This window comes from Chrysemys picta, chromosome 3 (assembly GCF_011386835.1).
Source record: "Chrysemys picta bellii isolate R12L10 chromosome 3, ASM1138683v2, whole genome shotgun sequence".
NCBI lineage: Eukaryota > Metazoa > Chordata > Testudines > Emydidae > Chrysemys > Chrysemys picta.
This window is the reverse complement of record NC_088793.1, coordinates 109202286-109222125: the sequence shown is the minus strand read 5'-3', so window position 1 is coordinate 109222125 and position 19840 is coordinate 109202286. Positions and strand designations below refer to the sequence as shown.

Here is a 19840-nt window from a genome sequence, read left to right as displayed (position 1 = left end):
ATATATGTACAGGCTTAAACGTGTATGTATATTATACATAAACAATTTGTAAGTTCTAATTTAGCAAAGCACTTCAGTGTGTGCATAAGTCCTACTGAGGTCAACTTCCTTTATCCCATTTTAAGCATGTGGATAAGTGCTTTGTTGAATTAGGGCCATAGTTTGTACCTTATTTTAACAGTGGAGGCCACGGTAGCTTCTATTAGTTGTCAAATATATAAAATGGCATATGTTCTCAATGGCAAAGCCCACCATTGATTACACTGGGAGTAGAAGGGGGCCCTAAATTCCCAGTCCTGCTGGCTTTAATTTACATGGGTAGTCATTACTCAGACAGTGATATAAATGGGACTTCTATCTGGCATAGCATTTCCAGGGTCAGGCCATACATTTGTGAAAATTTTTACAGGGCATATATCATAGCCACTTTTCTAAATTTAATCCCTTTGTAATTTTTTTTAAACTATCAAAGTGATTAGGTCGTATTAAGGACCTGTCAGTTGTCCCATTTAATTTTTTTGAAACAAAAACTCAAATTGTATGGTTCAGTGTCAAAATAGTAAACTTCTACTTTATTTTGCACTCCATATTTTCTTCTAAATTTGGCAACAAACAAACAAAAAAACAGTCTCAGGAGAAGAATTGTTTTGCCAAGCTTTAATCCCAGGTACATTATTATGGCTGGGTTTTAAACCCTGAAAATAAGGGATTTTAATAGGAATGCTGTCAAAACTATAACTAATGGCTTGCACATATCTGTATGATTTAGTGTGGCATACATTTTCATTGCTTCGTTGATGTAAAAATGCTGCTTCCATCGTTACAAAATGATGGCATTGCAGAAGCTAAATTGTTTCCTACTAATTCTATTTTTAATACACCTAATTGATTCCAGTAAGAGGTGGAACAATGCTGATTATTTTTATTTGCTACAAGCTTGTAGTTGGCTGTTTTACTAGTTATTGATATTTTTGGGTTCTTACACTGCATTTTGTAGGATTTTTACCAAAATTAAAGTGATCTAAAAGGTTCTATCAACCTATTTCCTTAAAATGTTTAAATCAATCTATATAAAAATAAACAGAAAGCCAGCTCATGGAAAGCACTCTGCTATTACTTGAATGCCCTTTACAAAAATAATCCATCCCATTTATGCAAACCTGGTCTTGTTGTAAATATCAGTAAAGAGATAGATCTAATTTTAGCCACTAAATTGCATTCCGCCTTTAGGCTGACATCTAAAATGACAATCTTCAATTTTATAAATTAAAAACACTCCACAAGAACCTATTGCAGAATCTGAGGTAAAAATCACTCTGCACAGACCTTTTATTGCCTGAAAAAATACCTACCTTTCATAATTAAAAACTAAACAGGGCACATAAAAGACAAAAATAAATTGTAATTATGTACACATATAAAAAAGGATAAATAGTATATATACTGTAATACTGCATTACATATATGCTTATGTGTACTCCAGGCCCAGAAAAATCATTGTGTACATAAATCAAAGGATAAATAAGTGCCAATATAAGACAGAGAATTTTTTAGTGTAAACAATGCCAAAGGCTTGTAATAGGCCTTAGGGCTGACATAACAAAAGCACATATTGCCTTTCACGCTCCATACCATTTAATTTTAATAGTATTGTATTCATAAATACAATTTCAGAAGTTGTGAGTTAATAAGCATTCTTTGCATACAACAAAAACAGGCTGTGGACACTAAGGATTTTCTGTAGCTTTTACAAGGCCCTTGATGAAGATGTACTGATCCACATGTTAATTCTTTCTAGAAGCAATCCAAGGGATCCATCTAATGTTGCTCTTAAAGTTAAAGTCACATTGTTAACCACTTTCCAAACCTACTTATATGCAAATTCATGGCCGATTTCAGTTCTAATTTTGGATTCAAATTAGAATGTCATGATTGTCAATACTGTCTGCCATAGTTCACAGAGATATTGGTGCCACTACTTTGACAACAACGTGAGTGACAGACAAAAGAAGAGTGTTTCAAAACCTGAATCCTTTCATTGCACTCACAAGTTTCAGAGTAACAGCCGTGTTAGTCTGTATCCGCAAAAAGAAGAACAGGAGTACTTGTGGCACCTTAGAGACTAACAAATTTATTAGAGCATAAGCTTTCGTGGACTACAGCCCACTTCTTCGGATGCATCCGAAGAAGTGGGCTGTAGTCCACGAAAGCTTATGCTCTAATAAATTTGTTAGTCTCTAAGGTGCCACAAGTACTCCTGTTCTTCTTATTGCACTCACAGTGTCTTATTTGTCCTTTGAAACCTACTCATGTAATTCTGATGCATCATCATGGAGAATCCAAGGTGTAATTGTATTAAAAAAACACCAACCATATTTAGCTGTGCTATATGAATACTCAATGTATTTTCTTTAAGCATGCTTTTCAGAATTTTAAAAAATACATCTGAATTATAACAAGAATATTTTCTGGCAAGTAGGTTCACTGGCACCACAAAAATTACTGTACTTCACTAAAGTACTGATGAAATGAGGACTTGGCGGCTTACTGTCTTGCTAGGACAGGCTGACGTCTCTAGAAAACACACACACACTTGCTCAAACTCTCAGATTTACAAATTTTTTCCTCCTGCCATCCAAATATATAATTAAACCAGTTTCATAAAGAATTTACTATCAGTTTGTTCTAACTTTTTTCTGTTAACTGACAGGTGAAATCTCTTTCCCCGCCCGCCTCTTTCTGTGTTCCCACTGTACCCACAATTACCCTCAGTCACAATTACCCTCAGTCATGATGTAAAGTCTGATGAGCTCCTGGCCACAGGCTGTCAAACGATTGTCTTCAGCTCTTTCTGTCTGCTCAAGCTTTGATTGAAAAAATATCAACGTATCTGTGTGAGCTAGCCACAGAACCACAATCTCTCTTACCATCGAGACATTGCTTAGTTAATATGGAATGCTACCCCACTTTCCCTGGGTTCTGGTCCCAGTCAAATCTCTTGTTCTCCAATAAAGATGAGAGCCACATTCTTCATTAACCTCAGGGTAAGCTGCAACACACACTCACACTCGTTCAAGTTCCAGTGCAATCTCAGGTCTTCATGATGCAATGATTTTCCCAAAGGAAACTGGGGTGTGAAGTATGGGATACTGTCAAACAATTATGGACGATGAAACCTGAAACATTAAATCAAATAAAAGTTATAAGTGTTATTGTTTCATTGGATAATGGCATTGGGCCGGGTTCTGATTTCACACCTATTTTAAATGACTAATTCATTCTCTGCCCCAGAGTCACTTGTCCGCGATACTATTAGACCTAACCCAACTTTTGCTTTTTCAGTCCAATGTTATTCGTGAACTACATGAGATATTCCTTTTAACAACAGGACCTTGAGGAGACTAAAGCTCTTTCCTTTCTCCCAGAATTGCAATCCTACAACATCTGTGCCTGATTCTGCTCTTAACAGCAATGTTTTTTCTCTGGTGTTACACCACTGACTTCAGTGTAATTACTCCTTCCTGCCACAGACCAATCAGAGAGAACAGAGGGAACTGATTGGCAGGATCCCCTGGGAGGCTAATATGAGGGGGAAAGGAGTCCAGGAGAGCTGGCTGTATTTCAAAGAAGCCTTATTGGGGGTTGCAGGAACAAACCATCCCGATGTGCAGAAAGAATAGCAAATATGGCAGGCAACCAGCTTGGCTTAACAATGAAATCTTCAGTGAGCTTAAACACAAAAAAGGAAGCTTACAAGAAGTGGAAACTTGGACAGATGCCTAGGGAGGAATATAAAAATATTGCTTGAGCATGCAGGGGTGTAATCAGGAAGGCCAAAGCACAATTGGCGTTGCATCTAGCAAGGGATGTGAAGGATAACAAGAAGGATTTCTATAGGTATGTTAGCAACAAGAAATGGTCAGGGAAAGTGTGGGACCCTTACTGAATGGGGGAGGCAATCTAGTGACATGATGATGTGGAAAAAGCTGAAGTACTCAATGCTTTTTTTGCCTCGGTCTTCACAGACAAGGTCAGCTCCCAGACTGCTGCCCTGGACAGCACAGTATGGGGAGGTGAGCTGCTCTCAGTGGTGAAAGAACAGGTTAAGGACTATTTAGAAAAGCTGGACATGCACAAGTCCATGGAGCCGGATGCGCTGCATCCGAGGGTGCTGAGGGAGTTGCTGATGTGGTTGCAGAACCATTGGCCATTATCTTTGAAAACTCGTGGCGATCAGGGGAGGTCCTGGACGATTGGAAAAAGGCAAATATAGTGCCCATCTTTAAAAAAGGGAAAAAGGAGAATTCGGGGAACTACAGACCGGTCAGCCTCACCTCAGTCCCTGGAAAAATCATGAAGCAGGTCCTCCAGGAATCAATTTTGAAGCACTTCGGGGAGAGGAATGTGATCAGGAACAGTCAACATGGATTCACCAAGGGCAAGTCATGCCTGACCAACCTGATTGCCTTCTATGATGAGATAACTGGCTCTATGGATATGGGGAAAGCGGTGTACATGATATACCTTGACTTTAGCTAAGCTTTTGATATGGTCTCCCACAGTATTCTTGCCAGCAAGTTAAAGATGTATGGATTGGATGAACGGACTATAAGGTGGATAGAAAGCTGGCTAGATTGTCGGGCTCAACGAATAATGATCAGCAGCTCGATGTCTAGTTGGTAGCCGGTGTAGGAGCAGGATTTTATATTGTACTATGAGAACTAATGTATGATTTGATTTTATCCGGTCAGCCACTCTTTTTGAATAGCAGAAAGGAATGACAGACCAGAACAATCCTTTTGACTGATTATGATCACATTTCTTTGTTTTAAGGTAAGTAAGAGACAGGATCTTGTACTGTATCTATGTTAAGGAGATTAGAAGAATGTTGAGGGCCTGAAGCCCCAGTGTGAATCGTTTTAGTTATAAGATTTAGCAAGGCTTGATTTACAATGTATTCTGCTAAATATACAATACTGCTGTCTGTATACCTTTGAAGGTTTCTGTAAGAGATTGTTTGTGTGAATGAGGAATGCCTGCATCAGGAAAAGATAAGGCGTGAAAGCCATCACAAATGTCCAGATGGTTAAGAAGAAGTGAGAGACTTGGAAAGACCAGAAGACAATCAGAAAACATCCATTGTATCCGATGCTAAACATGTTAGCAGCATTGACAACCTCAGAGGTGAGGCAGGCACCCCCAAAGGTGAGACAATAAATAGGAGATAACGATGGGAAGCCTGACAATAACCATCAAATGATAACACCACTTAAGGACTAATGATTACAGGATGACATTGCAAAATGCATGAACTCAAATAGAAATTTACAACTATAAAGCTGGGGTGTTTTGCCATGGAACTCTGGGTTCAGTCCTGCAAAGCCTCGGAGCATTGGATCGCGACCGACAAGAGCCCAGTTCCACACTCATGCTCAATCTAACTAGTCATTAGATTGACTCGAGCCACAACAGACTGGTAACTATAAACATCATTGGCAGGACTCTGTGTGTATGTGCGTGTGACTGAAGAGCATATGCTAACTGTTGTATTTTCAATAAATGCTGCGTATTTGCCTTCCTCTATAAAGATCCTGTGTGCTTTGTATGAGCATAACACCGGTATCAAGTGGAGTGCCCCAGGAGTCGGTCCTGGGGCCGGTTTTGTTCAACATCTTCATTAATGATCTGGACGATGGGATAGTTTGCACCCTCAGCAAGTTCGCGGATGACACTAAGCTGGGGGGAGAGATAGATACGCTGGAGGGTAGTGATAGGGTCCAGAGTGACCTAGACAAATTGGAGGATTGGGCCAAAAAATCTGATGAGGATCAGCAAGGACAAATGCAGAGTCCTGCACTTAGGATGGAAGAATCCCATGCACTGCTACAGGCTGGGTACCGACTGGCTAAGCGGCAGTTCTGCAGAAAAGGACCTGGGGATTACAGTGGATGAGAAGCTGGATATGAGTCAACAGTGTGCTCTTGTTGCCAAGAAGGCTAACGGCATATTGGGCTGCATTAGAAGGAGCATTGCCAGCAGATCGAGGGAAGTGATTATTCCCCTCTATTCGGCATTGGTGAGGCCACATCTGGAGTATTGCATCCCGTTTTGGGCCTCCCACTACAGAAAGTATGTGGACAAATTGGAAAGAGTCCAGCGGAGAGCAATGATTAGGGGACTGGGGCACATGACTAATGCAGAGAGGCTGAGGTAACTGGGCTTATTTAGTCTGCAGAAGAGAAGAGTGAGGGGGGATTTGATAGCAGCCTTCAACTACCTGAAGGGGGGTTCCAAAGAGGATGGAGCTAGGCTGTTCTCAGTGGTGGCAGATGACAGAACAAGAAGCAATGGTCTAAAGTTGCAGTGGGGGATGTTTAGGTTGGATATTAGGAAACACTATTTCACTAGGAGGGTGGTGAAGCACTGGAATGGGTTACCTAGGGAGGTGGTGGAATCTCCAGTCTTAGAGGTTTTTAAGGCCTGGCTTGACAAAGCCCTGGCTGGGATGATTTAGTTGGGGTCAGCAGCGGCTCCAGGCATCAGCGCTCCAAGCGCGTGCCTGGGGCGGCAAGCCGCAGGGGGCGCCCTGCCAGTCCCTGTGAGGGCGGCAGGCAGGCTGCCTTTGGTGGCATGCCTCCGGGAGGTCCGCCGGTCCTGTGGATTCGGCGGCAATTCGGCAGCGGGTACGCTGAAGCCGCAGGACCGGCGGACCTCCTGCAGGCAGGCCGCCGAAGGCAGCCTGCCTGCCATGCTTGGGGCGGCAAAAAAACTAGAGCTGCCCCTGGTTGGGATTGGTCCTGCTTTGAGCAGGGGGTTGGACTATGACCTCCTGAGGTCTCTTCCAACCCTGATCTTCTATGATTCTAACAGGGAGGGGACACTTTGGGGCTGAATCTTCCTCAGGCAGTAGCTCCTGAAGGACCATATGGACTCATTGGTTACGTGTACCATGGATAGGATTGGCATCCCTGTTTCAAGCCCCTCCCCTAAATAGTTTTCTCACTGAGTTGCTGCAGTATTGGATCGCCTCAGACCTCTGGGCCCAGCTTCTGAGAATCCTACTGTAATCTGTGTCCATCAACTGCTGTTTTCAATGTTAGTGAGAAACGCTTCCAAGTTCCTTTTTGGTGTCTCTTGTACAAATATGTGCTAATTTTGCCATATAATTTGTAATGATGTAATCAAGGAGTTACATTCCAATTGTATCAGTTCATAGCACAGAATATTCTCTCTTGCAATTTACTTTATATTGCACTTTGCTAAACCTGTATTTTTATATATCCTAAAGATTAACCGAAGTACAAGGAATACAAGACACAAGGAGCCAAATGGAGATACACTAGTTATGCACTTGGCCTAGTGATCTGTATCCATATTCGTGAGGGGCATTTTCTAACAGTCTAAGCAAAACACTGGGTTCTAATCCATACCTGCATGTATAGTTATAATCCATGGCTCCGTTTTTCCATTTGTAAAAATGACAATGTTTTCTTACCTGCTTCGTGAAGTGTTATGAGAATCAATTAGTTCATGTTTATAAACTGCATTGAAGTGCTAGGTATTATTATAATTATATTAAAAACCTTTTTAAAAAAGATGATTAAAGTTGTAAAGTCAAGCACTCAAAAATTAGGAAATACCAGAATTAAAGTTGATCATCTAGCCCAATTCTGTCTCATTGCGAGTATGCATTCTGATACAGGCTAACTACAGGATCCCACACAATCACGCAGTTGTGGCAGCAATAGCAGTAGGAGGAAGGGACCCAGTTATGGATCAGTTTTTGTATGTGTCTTATCTGAAGGTTCAGTTTTGATAGAATCATAGAAATGTATGGCTGGAAGGGACCTCGAGAGGCCATCTGATCCACAACCTCCCTTGATAACCTATTCCACTACTTAGCTATCGTTACAGTTAGAACGTTTCCCTAATATCTAACCAAAATCTCCCTTGCTGCAGATTAGGAGAGCATGGTGTATGCAATGGTGAATGCAGTGCTTAATTTGTGCTAGAGCTTGCCAGGGCAGAGCCCCAGCACCCCTAGGCGTGGCAGTTTATCGCCCAAGCACCTCTGGGCTTGCTGCATCAGTTATGAATGTAAAAAAATTGCTTGAGCCCCGGCATCTTTTTAATTACAAATCAAGCACTGGTTGAATGATTTTAGCAGCAAGATCTACTGGGCATAATGCAGACGGCTAAATGCAATCTTCAGAAGCTTAGAATTTGGATAAATCAGAACAGATTTTCATGGGGACAACAAAAAACACACACCTGACCTCCGGAATAACCCTCTGCCAAATTTCAAAATCCTGCTGCAAATCATAGAGACATTACAGCGCCTCAAAAAACTGTCAGAAAAAATAATTATAATGGGAATTGTTAGGTAACCTAAACCTAGGCTACCACTTTCCCTGTAGTGATCTATTTGATAATTATATAGTGGTTTTAAAAATATCAGGGCCTTGTTTATTATTAATACAATAACAATATATTGAGTAATCCTTATGGAGTTGCAGTAGCTTGAGTGGAAAATTGATTTCCACTATTAGTACCTTCTGATTCCTAATTTAAAATCCACACTAAAACTCCTATTAGCTTCACATTTATTTTGTTTGATCTGTAGCCAGCAAACTATTTTTAGACCAAATTTAAGGTTATTTGGACATGCCCTTTTAAAGATATGGGATTTAAGAAAGACAGGTATTAATCATAGTTTGGAAATCCTTTTAGTTCTTTTTTGCCACATCCTAGCTGCAAGATAACTTATCCTGAATACTTCAAACGAGGCTTATTTGAAATATCTAGGTGAGATCTATGGCACAGGTCCAAACAGAGATGCATATTATAATGTTATTTGTGTCAAATTAGGAATGTTAGAATGGAATGTCTGAATCTGGCAAATTTCCGAAAGATTGCTAGGAGCTCTGGCGATTGTTAGGAAGTTCTCCAGAATGGGGATGGACTTTGTGAAGTTTGCTAGACTGCTAGCTTGATTCCAGTGCCCCAAAGCACCCACTAACACATACTTTCATATGGTTTTCAGTGGTTCTGTGGAAGCAGGGCTCTCCTCCCACACATGCAGACTGTTAATTTCATCTGGGACATGCTGAATCCAATAAAATGTATGAAAGGATTATTTCTCAGATTTCATAAGCAATCTTTTCCATTTAAAATCTATTCAATTCTGGTTACCCTCATTGCCATATCAATTATATGGTTTCAGTGATCACATCAGCAACACTGGGAAATCCCACCAGCTAAGGGTCAAGGAATTAATTACAGTACAACTCTAGAGGACTTGGGAAAGGCGGAGACTAATATGATACATTCACCTCTCATTGGCTTTACGCCAAAAAGTACTTTTACTCACCTTGTAAACTGTCGACTTTCCTCATGTACTTCCATTTCTGTGCTTTTAAATTCATTCAGTTCTTTCCGTATTGCTGCCTAATTAAAAACACACACAAACATCAGAAAGATGAACATCCCGTAAAAATACATTAACAGAACAAGGGCCCACTCCTCTGAGGTGCAAAATACCCTCATCTCTATTGTTTTCCGTTTACTTTTCACTTAAATCCTTTAATTTAATCCATCACTCTTGCACACTTCTGATCCCAAGAACATAATGGCTCTTACAGTTATGGTTATTTGAAGTAAAACTATTTTTAGGAAAGCCATAAGAAAATATCTGGGCCCAGAAAATCCCTCCCCCAAAACATGGCATTTGCTACAAAAGAAGCAGGGAAAGGGAATTTGTCACCCTCGACAGCCACCTGTTTAGTATGCATCTGCAAAGAGATTATCACAGCATACAGCCCTGGAGGGGAGGATGAGTCATACTTCATGCATAGCAATTGCATAAACTGCAAGATTCCTATAGCTCCCGACTGGAGACAAGATTTTAGGAATGTGAGATGAATGCCACTTTTCAAATGGAAATTAGTCACTCGGTTTGATCAATTTTATGTAACATTCCATGAGGTGTTTGGACATTCCAGGGCCGTGTTTTCAGCTGGTAGATACTAAAGAACAGCAGAAATTCGGCACACTTTAAAATGTCAGTCCTTAATGCCTATGTAAAAATAATGGTAATCAATTTACTTCACTATATAATTCATATAATTTCTTAAATGGCCAGCACTCTACACACACAGGTATTGCTATAAATGCTTTTGGTTCAAATCTATAAACATTTTAAACCACTGCTTTCAGACCCTGCTGTTCAGTGTAAGGTTTATTCTCTCTTTCTCCTTTCCGTGTTTCTAATACAAGTAATACCATTTGAGTAATCCTTTTAAAAAGCAGCTCATTAAAGAGCAATGTCTTTCAAAGCAGGACAGAATTCCAGTGTGATAAGTTTACGCTGTGTCAACAGAATGCCATCTCCTAAATGATAAATCTCACATTCCAGCAGGGGACTGTCCTGCTTAACCCCAATGATACACAAGGCTGCTGCAATAGTAAGGAAAGACACACAGCTCAGATATTGCAACCCCCCCACCTTGCTTTTAAGCATATGCCTTATTGATAGACAAGATACTGGAGTCCTGAATCCACAGAACTGGTATAGCGCTGACTTTATAGAATTATAGAAGATTAGGGTTGGAAGAGACCTCAGGAGACCTCTTTTCCACTGATGTGCTTCAACTGGACCTAGAGGGACTACTTCTAGGGAAAAGAGGTAATGGAGTCTCCAGACTCACTGGACCCTTTGCTTCTCTGCTGAGACTGAAAACATGGGGACCAATTTGTGCCAACTGTGCTGTGGAAACCTGTTCATTACAAAATGTATTGAGCCTAAAAATGTATTTTAGGTGGGTAATAATGTATGCAGTGTTGTTGTAGCCGTGTTGGTCCCAGGATATCAGAGAGACAAGGTGGGTGCGGTAATATCTTTTATTGGTCCTTGTCTCTCAGGTGGTGATAATGACTTTCAGCCACTATTTGCTAGACCTGAGCAGGTGACCTACAAGTGAAAAAGTTCCACTGCTATCATGAACAATCAAGCCCTTCTTGTATCATTTCTAAATGTGGCACTCTGATTTACTGTGACTTGAGGCCTCGTCTACACTGATTTGACCTATCAGCGCTAGCTACCAGTGTAGTTTGCTTGGTGCAACTCCCGGTGCAGATCGATAAAGTCGCTATTTGCACCAGGACTGCGCACCTCAATTTCCTGCAAGGTGCTGAGTGCACTTAGCTCCTGAAGACTTCATGGGGAATAGAGAATGTTCAGCACCTGAAGCCCAGGGCCCTGAGCCTCGCCACTGGGGGATGAAGCTGAAGCCTGAGCAATGCAGCTTTGCATGGGCCCCTGTGGTATGGGGCCCCAGCAATTGCCCTGCTTGCTACCCACTAACGAGGGCCCTGGATTTTATATACAGAAAACCAGCTGTTGTGACACAGGTGGGCTGTGGAGTTTTTATAGCACGTTGGGGGGGAGGGGAGGGGAGCTCAGAAAGAAAAAGGTTGAGAACCTCTGCCTTACTTGGTATTGCAGGATCTTGAATTTTCTATACAATTTGGTCCAGAAACAGCGGTTGGTAAACCACCCATTTCTAGCAGCGAAATCCTGCAGGTATCGGGGGGGGGGGGAGAGCGGGGTCAAAGAGGGGAACGGGACAGCTGAATAGATTTTTTCTGAAATGCCCTACTGATTTGTTTAAAAAAAAAAAATAATAATTCTCTCCAGAAAGACAGAGGAACAAGCAGCTTAACAGAATTGCACCCAAACAGTGTGCTGTACTGTGTAAGGTACAAACCTCCCGAAGAAAACAGTGCTCTTCACAGTATGTTCAATAGTAACGGGAATGACCAGCTCTTTCCTCGTGGGCTAACGTCGTAACTGGATCCTGCACTTTACGGCCATTTCACAACAAAAATCTGAGGATTCAAGCCAGCTTCTCTTGCCTCTCTTCCCACCCCTACATTCACCTCTCTCAACTTGCCCCCTTCTTTTGTGCAGGTTAGAGATATCCAATAACGTGAAGCACCCGGGATTCCTTCAGACCTGAGCATGGCATGGAAACACCATGGCTGAGGATCTCCTCAGGAGACTTAAGGCCAAATGTCTTTGATGACTCTACTTGATCTTTCAGAGGCCTTTAAGACAGTTGATTATGAGGCAGTGGTTCTCAAACTTTTGTACTGGTGACCCCTTTCACATAGCAAGCCTCTGAGTGCGACCTCCCTTATAAATTAAAAACACTTTTAAATATATTTAATACCATTATAAATACTGGAGGCAAAGCAGGGTTTGGGGTGGAGGCTGACAGCTTGTGACCCCCCCTGTAATAACCTCATGACCCCCTGAGGGGTCCTGACCCCCAGTTTGAGAACCCCTAATTATGAGAGTCTGCTGAAGTAACTGCAGGCTGGCAAGAGTAGATGGGATCACGTGATAATTCATCCACTCATTCTTTTCAGAGGAATAGTGACGGGATGGTGTTGGGCGACTGGTCCTCTCTTTCAGGGCTTTCAATAGTGTGGTCTTGCAGGGCTCAGTTCTGACAGCCCTATTGTTCAGCCATTATAAAACCACGAGGGGAGATTCTGAGGAAATATGGGCTACAGTGAATTCAATGTACTGGTGACTTTCTGCTCTAGGGCCCCTTTTCATCAGACTCAGATGTACCAGTCTGCATGCTCTCCAATATTTGGCATATATTGGGCCTGAACAAAAGCCAGTTGACCTAAACTCAATTCTGAAAAAAGTGGTAATGCTGGTTGAAAGTATTGTGAGGATCTGGCAAGGTATATAACTGCTTCCTCGTTTGAGGGTGTCCCTCAGCCTGTTGTGAAAGCAGAAAGTAATATCAGGATTTAATTAGTGACACCATTGCACACAGATGCTCAGATGGCATCAGTGAGCACAGTCATCTTTTTTTCCACTTGTGGCTGGCATGGACTGCCCTTTCCTCTCTGATGCAGATGCTGCTACAGCCCCTCAGGTCTTTGTTCCCTCTAGGCTAGAACAGTGTAACTAACTGTACTTGGAGCGAACTGCTAAAGTCACTTGGAAGCTGAGACTAGTAGCTACCACGGCCTTCTGAGTGGGAGCTGGTTCCTTATACTCGGCCCTCTCAAGTTATCTGCAGCCACAAAGAATGAAAACACTTTGCTAAAAAATGGATTCATGTCCGAGAACAGAGTAAGCCTGAAATATTTTATGACTTTTCACCAAAAAAGCATGATCTTTCTTCTGAATTATTTTACCTACTTTTTAAAACTCTACTTATATAAGTAAATAAGCAACCCAGTAGCTTCTCTCACTGTTTAAAGTTCTCTCTACTACCTAGTTAATCTCACCGCTCTGTTAAATTGCAGGGTAAAGATGCAGGATTTTGACGTTGAAGGCTGAGTTTATTCCCAATGGTGCATGCATGCAGTTGGTCACCTGACAACTGTAGTGATGGTGTATTCATGTGGTCAAGCATTTTTACAGTAGTGGGAGAGCCCGTTACATTTCACTGTAATTAGTTTTAAAAGCAGCACTTAAGGGCCAGCATGTAGGCCTCTGACTGCAGAAACTTTGGTTGAATTCCAAGGACTTCAACTAAAAGCTGATAGCAGTGATGTAACTGGCCTAGGAGGGATTTTAAAAATGTGAGAAATTCATCTCTGAACTGCCACAAGTGAGCTGGTAAGTACAATTTTAATAGGCACCTGAGTGGGTTCTGCTATGTGTGGGCAATGCATGGTACCATGACAATGTCACCGCCTCAAGAAGATGTAATTAATGATACTGGTGTGGAGGGATGAAAATAAGACCGGAGAAATATTTTGAAATTTATAGAATTCAATCTCTATTTGTCCCTTGCCTTGTCTGCAGGAGTTAACCTTGCCCAAGGCTTGTCTGCTCGGCGATCATAATCCGGGGAATCCGTTACCTCCACATACTCATTGAAACGTAGGATTCTTCTTGCCTGCAGTTCAGCCACTGTAGGTCTCAGACTGAGCTGTGAACAGGAGGTGGAAAAGAGTAAATTGAATAAGCCAAAATAAAACCTAGGGTATGATGTAACCTCAAGAGAACATTAAAGGTATTTCTAATCAGGGTCACTTTCAGGTGTCTAAAAAAAGGCACCATCTTGGGAACATCAAACAGGAACTGGAAAGCAGTGCAACCTAGTTTCTTAGAGTATAAAATTAATCTTTGTCAGACAGGCCACAAAGAATCTTGACAGATCATCTCCAGAACATTAATTTTTACTTTGCTACACTGGTGCTATTTACCCTCTTAGACAATGCTAGTATTTACATTAATACCTACAATCATCTGTTTTTCAGTACAAAAAAAAAGAACAGGTTTTTGATGGGTTTCTCTAACTAAAAGGAATTTGTGAATCAGAGAGTCTATCTTTATTATGATATTGAACCAAATGATCTGAGTCACCCCAATCAAAGTACAAATTAATGATTGTCACAGTAAACAAAATTCTCCTATTGCACATATATTTTTGAAAGTGTAGGAAAATTCTATGTCATATTATGGGGCTTCCTCATCTCAAAAAGGATATTGCAGAACTGGAAAGGGTACAGAGAAGAACAATGAGAATGAACAAGGGTCTGGAAAAAATTCTCATATGGAGAGAGATTGTAAAAGCTAGGACTGTTTACCTTAGAAAAGAGACCCATAAGAGGGGACATGATAAAAGATAACAAATGGAATAGAGAAGGTAAATTGGGAACTTCTATTCTCCCTCTCTCGTAACCCAAGCGCACGAGGATATTCCATGAAATTAAAAGGTCGCAAATTCAAAACCGATAAAAGGAAATACTTTCACACAGAATGTTTGATTAAACTGTGGAACTCATTGCCATAGGAAGTCACTGAGGCCAAAAACTAAACAAGATTTGAAAAGGGATTGGATAGTTATATGGATAGCAAGACTATCCAACATTATTGCAATTAATAACACAATTTTGGAAGGGATATTAAACCTTCTGCTTCAGGGTTTAATCTGTAACTATTAGGGACCAGGATGAGCTCAGGGTAGGGGGCAGATAATCCCACATCTGTCTACTATGGGGTTCTTACACCTTCCTCTGAAGCATCTGGTGCTGGCCATTGTCAGAGACAGGATATGAAACTAAATGGACCTTGGATCTGATCTAGTATGACAATTCCTGTATTCCCAAAATCCAGCTGAAATTATTGGGGTTGCATTGGTTTAATGGAGAGCAGAATATAGCCCTAATCTGCATAACATGCACATGTGTACAAGCAACTTAAGACACAATTAGAAAAAAAATAAATTTTTATGTGCTTGTTGCTTCAGAATCACATATATATGTGCACACACATATATAAAATGTGTGCATTATATATATATATATAATTTTTTTAAGGTTTTAAACTTCTCATTATTCAGAAAAAAGAGACATTCATGAGATTAACAGGAAGATCATAATCAAAAAAGTCAATTTAATAATTGACTTGGGCACAATGATAAATATTTTGTATATTGTGGTTCTCTCTTGTATTGACTAGACTAGGAAAGACAAGCGAAAAGGTATACATTACCTGTTGGGAGAGTCTTGCATTGCAATGTTTTACCACTTTGGTCTTGATAATCAATTTTAGTGATTTAGATACACTCGATGAATCAGGACTGTGCTGTTATCCCACTAAGAGCTCTGAGAGACACTGTGCGTCACTGAGGCACTGTGGGTGGGATTTTCAAAAACCCTCAGTGTTGGCTTACGTCTGCTACCATTGAAGTCAGTGAGAGATTTACCATTGATTTCAATGGGAACAGAGTTAGGCCAACCCTGAACAGGAGAATGCAGTATGTGCTCCCATCTGTGATGGGCAAGCTCTACTGGCTTGTGTATGGGATAGTGGTGGAGGGCTGTTCAAAGCCTCACACCTCTTCCAGCACTCTCCTTTTCCAAAAGAGGCAAGTACCTACACCTGTGGTTGCACGGGTGTGTGCACGCGCACTCGGGAAAGCTCCTGGTATTCACACCCCCTCCTTGTACACACATGCAAAGGCTAACCACAGTCGGGCCCTACATTTCCTTCAAAGGTGGCAGTTCTGCCTTGTAAAAATGCTAGGGAAAATTGGACAGACTGCATTTATACCAAGGATGACTTTGGCCCATTCTATCTTTTAAACAGGGTTTACCTTTTGGGGAAATGGAAATGGGAGAGGGAATTTTGTCAGTATGTCTGAATATACTTTAGAATAGTATAAAGAAAAATTCTCATCCTTTATTATACACACAAGTATATTACACATAAAATATTTTATCACCTTTCTGCTGAGGCTGCGTTTTAATTCCCTCCTGGCTTCCTGTTCTTCTTCTTCATTCTTCTCTGGTTTTGGAAGAGAGAAATAAAGGGGATGACTAGGGGACTATAACTGTATATGGTAAATTTCTCTTGGCAGTAAGTTTCAGGCCTTGGAATATTGCTCATGCATACTTATATTTCTGAGCTATCCTAGTTTTTGTGTGTGTGTGTTCTCATTGCCTTTCTCTGTCCTCTCTGATTCCCAACTCTGCAGCCTTCTGTAGTTATCACCCTGTGCCTGGAATATAGCAGAGAGGCTACAGTCATTTCCACTCTGTGAAATAAAAAACAAGGAGTTGCACAGCTGCTTCACCTACCTGCCAAGAGACTAAGATCATCATTGCCTTTATTCCCAAGGTCCCCTTTACCTTAGTCTAGAATCAGAGTTTAATTGTGAGAAGAAAATTGCAGAGAAAATAATTGGCAATGAATAACCTATCTGATGAACCTAATCTCTATTTTTTGCTCCCAGAATATCCATGAGCAGAGAGCAAATTCCTCAAATTTGTTTGTTACTGGAAATTAGTCAGTGACTTGTTTTGTTGTTGATTTTTGTTAGATTCCATGGATTGATCATTAATAGTTCTCAGTATGTGATTTTCATTATTTGAGCTGACTTTGGTTAACTGTGTGATTAGTCAGACCAATCACAATTTATGATTTCTGTTCTTTGGTCAGATGGGGCAAATAATTGCCTATGCAACATTAAAATTTCTGCAGATATTAGTGCATGTAACTGAAATTTGTTTTCCAGAAACTTTTGTGCCAGTGAAAACTGATTGCCTGAATGTCTGTGGAAAGCAAATTAAAAAGGGGTACAAATATGAGTGAAGCAAATTGTTTTTAACTGATGAATGTTTGCAGAAAATTATTTGTATGATTTGCCCAGCCCTGTTGCTTATGTGTGAGTGTATCTTTACTGTGGATGAAATATTCCAATCAGAGATGTTGGCTGAACTGCAAAGTTCAGATCTGGATCCACATTTCCCCAAGGTCACAAGTTTGGATTGAGGGTTTTGGTTCAGGACCAACTCTAGTTCTAAAGGAGTTTATCTGTCCACTGTGGATGTGACCAAACTGCGTTAGAAGAAGGTGAGAGCACAGTTTTGAACACTTGTTCATAATGATTTGCTCTCATCCATAATAAATGGCCAAACTGTGAACATACAGTGTGGCCAAAACTGAGTTTGAATCTCGCGTAGGCATTAGGCTTATGGTTGTTCAACAGGTACACCTGTTGTACATGTTTTCACTGGGAGTGGCCCGGGTATCACTGAAGATATTCAGTCCTTGTAAATTTCCTTTGATAAAGCATGAGATGGAGAGAAAGAAAAACAACAAAAGACAGCATCAGAAGAAATCACAGCAACAGAAAGAAAGTGTCAACACCAGCCCTGCTCCTCAAAAAGATTTTGCCACCAAACTTCAAGTGAGATAAAATCTTGCAAAGACTGCCAAGGCTAGATTAACTCTATGATTGAAATTACGTTTATTGAGATACAGAAGTGAATATTTTTCATATGACTTCTTTAAGTAATCTAACTAAAGCTCTCTTTCCTTTACTGTATTTCATAGAGTTTAGCAAGATCACTAACCTTTGCCCATTTAATAGCTGTTTTAGTATATTTATGATAACTCACATGGAACTGACTTACTTTTAAACAAACTTCCCTTTGTAATCAATAACCATAATATCTAAGGTAACTAAACAGGATCTATTAATTTAGGGATTAATTTACTTGGTTTTAGGTCATCTAGAGAAGACTGCCCCCTACAGGAACTGGATCTCCCAGGTGTAATCTCTGTTGCAAGCTCTTCATGAGGGGGACAGCCCAGAAGAGATTGTAAGTGAACACACACATTGTACTGTTGCCTGTTTTTGTTATTTTCTTTCTAAAATTAATTATTCATAACTTTGAATTCTCTTGCTTGTCTAAATCCCTGTATGTCCTAAAGCATGGTAAGTATCTTCACATGAGAAATACTGGGATCACGTCTCTGAATTTATATCACAAGGAACCATTATTAATCAATTTAGTCTTCCTGATCTTTGTTTCTCTAGACCACAATTCTTTTAAATTTGGGGATACAATTACTTGGCAGTGGGCACAGGATGTGCTGGCCTTTTAAGGGGGTCAGAGCTCAGCTGCCCCCTGTGCCACCAAGGCGAAGGGAATAAATCCTGGGGTCACGTGGTTGAAGATTGTGACTCAGAGCCAGGCCTGTCGGGAAGCTTGAGTTCAGGGAGATGGCTAGAGATGAGAAAAGAGCAGAGAGTTTCTCCTTAGCAACCAGGCCTGGGAGTGCGCACCTTGAAGGGAGCAGGCTAGAAAGGCTGGCAGTAGAACTGGCCAGAAAGAATTCCATTTTGTGAATAATTTTGAGATTGGGATATTTGTTTTGCATCCGAGTAAAAATGAGACCTTTTGAATTCTTCTGTGAAAAATTACTAACAGGAGAGAGACTGTCCCCACTAGTAATAGCCCAGTTGTTAGCGATATGGGAGATCCAGGTTTGAACCCCTACTCCGCCTGATTTGGAGCAGGGACATGAATACATGTCTCCCACATCTCAGAGCTCTAATCACTTGGGTATTGTGTGTGTGTGTGTGTGTGTGTGTCTGTTTCTCTCGCTCTCCCCCACCACCCTTGTTCCTTCACCTGAAATTTCATCCTGGACCAAAGAATCTTCCCACTGCAATTTTAGTTGAAACAGACATTTCCACAAGAACGTTTTGGTTTTGATGAATCCAAAGAAATGTTTAGTCAAAAAATTCCTGAACAGCTCTAGCTGGAAGCCACTCTGTTGGAGGAAAGCTGCAGCAGAAGGGACTAGAGACCCTCCTTTATACCCAGGCAGAGGATCTGAAGAGTGAGACCTGCATTGAATAGATGAGCTCCATCAAGAGACCCTGCGGTCAGGGGGAAGGACATGGCTTATATATTGAATTTATGTTGAACTGTTTTATTTGGAGAAATAAAACTCAAGCCCTAAAGCACAAGGACTGAAATCCTGTGGTTACGTACAGTTCTTTGACACACTGCCTGAGGAGCTGGCTCACTGACTTAAGGCACTCAACCCTGTAACTCACACATAAAACACCCTTTTCACGCTGTAACAGGGTGGCTTGCCCCTTCAGGGCTGGAGGGCTACAGCTAGTCAACCCTGATTACAGAATGATCCCCATCTGGGAGATTAGGGATTTGCCCTACAAAGAGCAGCACTGGGCTGCTCTGCAATGAAGGGGAGAAGCTCAGGAAGCTGTGGAGTCTGCAAAAGGTTCTGCGAGAAAGACCCTCAGACTATGGGATTTGACCATAGTAGGGACCCCTGGGAAACATCCAGTCTATGCAGGAGAGAGAATGCAAAAGGCCCCAGGCAGGAAGGGCTGGGGGAGGAAGAGAAACCTTGTGTTGTGTGGGATTATGAATGGACTTTGTTTGGGATTTTAAGTTTTATTTAGAGTTTATTTTATATTAATAAACCCAGACTCCAAGGAGGGATCTTTCTGACCAAGAAAATGCCTGGGTGAAGTTTTAT

At 41.1% G+C, this 19840-nt stretch overlaps 1 protein-coding gene and 1 long non-coding RNA gene across 7 annotated transcripts in view; one reads left to right on the top strand and one right to left on the bottom strand.

The window, feature by feature from the left end:
• The first annotated feature begins 1882 nt into the window (after window positions 1–1882).
• On the top strand, window positions 1883–2864 carry LOC135982638 (uncharacterized). The gene is made up of 2 exons (XR_010600117.1): window positions 1883–2050; window positions 2282–2864. It is a non-coding gene; the product is annotated as an uncharacterized LOC135982638 (long non-coding RNA).
• Window positions 2298–19840, bottom strand: part of PHACTR2 (phosphatase and actin regulator 2) — a 208085-nt gene continuing 190542 nt past the window's right edge. For 2 of the 6 annotated variants that reach the window (XM_005280397.5, XM_042848212.2), the window contains 4 exons: window positions 16263–16324; window positions 13824–13961; window positions 9371–9447; window positions 2298–3176 (listed from right to left, as the gene is read on the bottom strand). In XM_005280397.5, the coding sequence (XP_005280454.2) occupies window positions 3161–3176; window positions 9371–9447; window positions 13824–13961; window positions 16263–16324 (293 nt within the window). In that variant the 3' untranslated portion in view covers window positions 2298–3160. The remainder of the gene's footprint in view (window positions 3177–9370; window positions 9448–13823; window positions 13962–16262; window positions 16325–19840) is intronic. The other 4 variants (XM_005280400.5, XM_005280399.5, XM_005280398.4 and 1 more) reach the window with 4 other exon arrangements.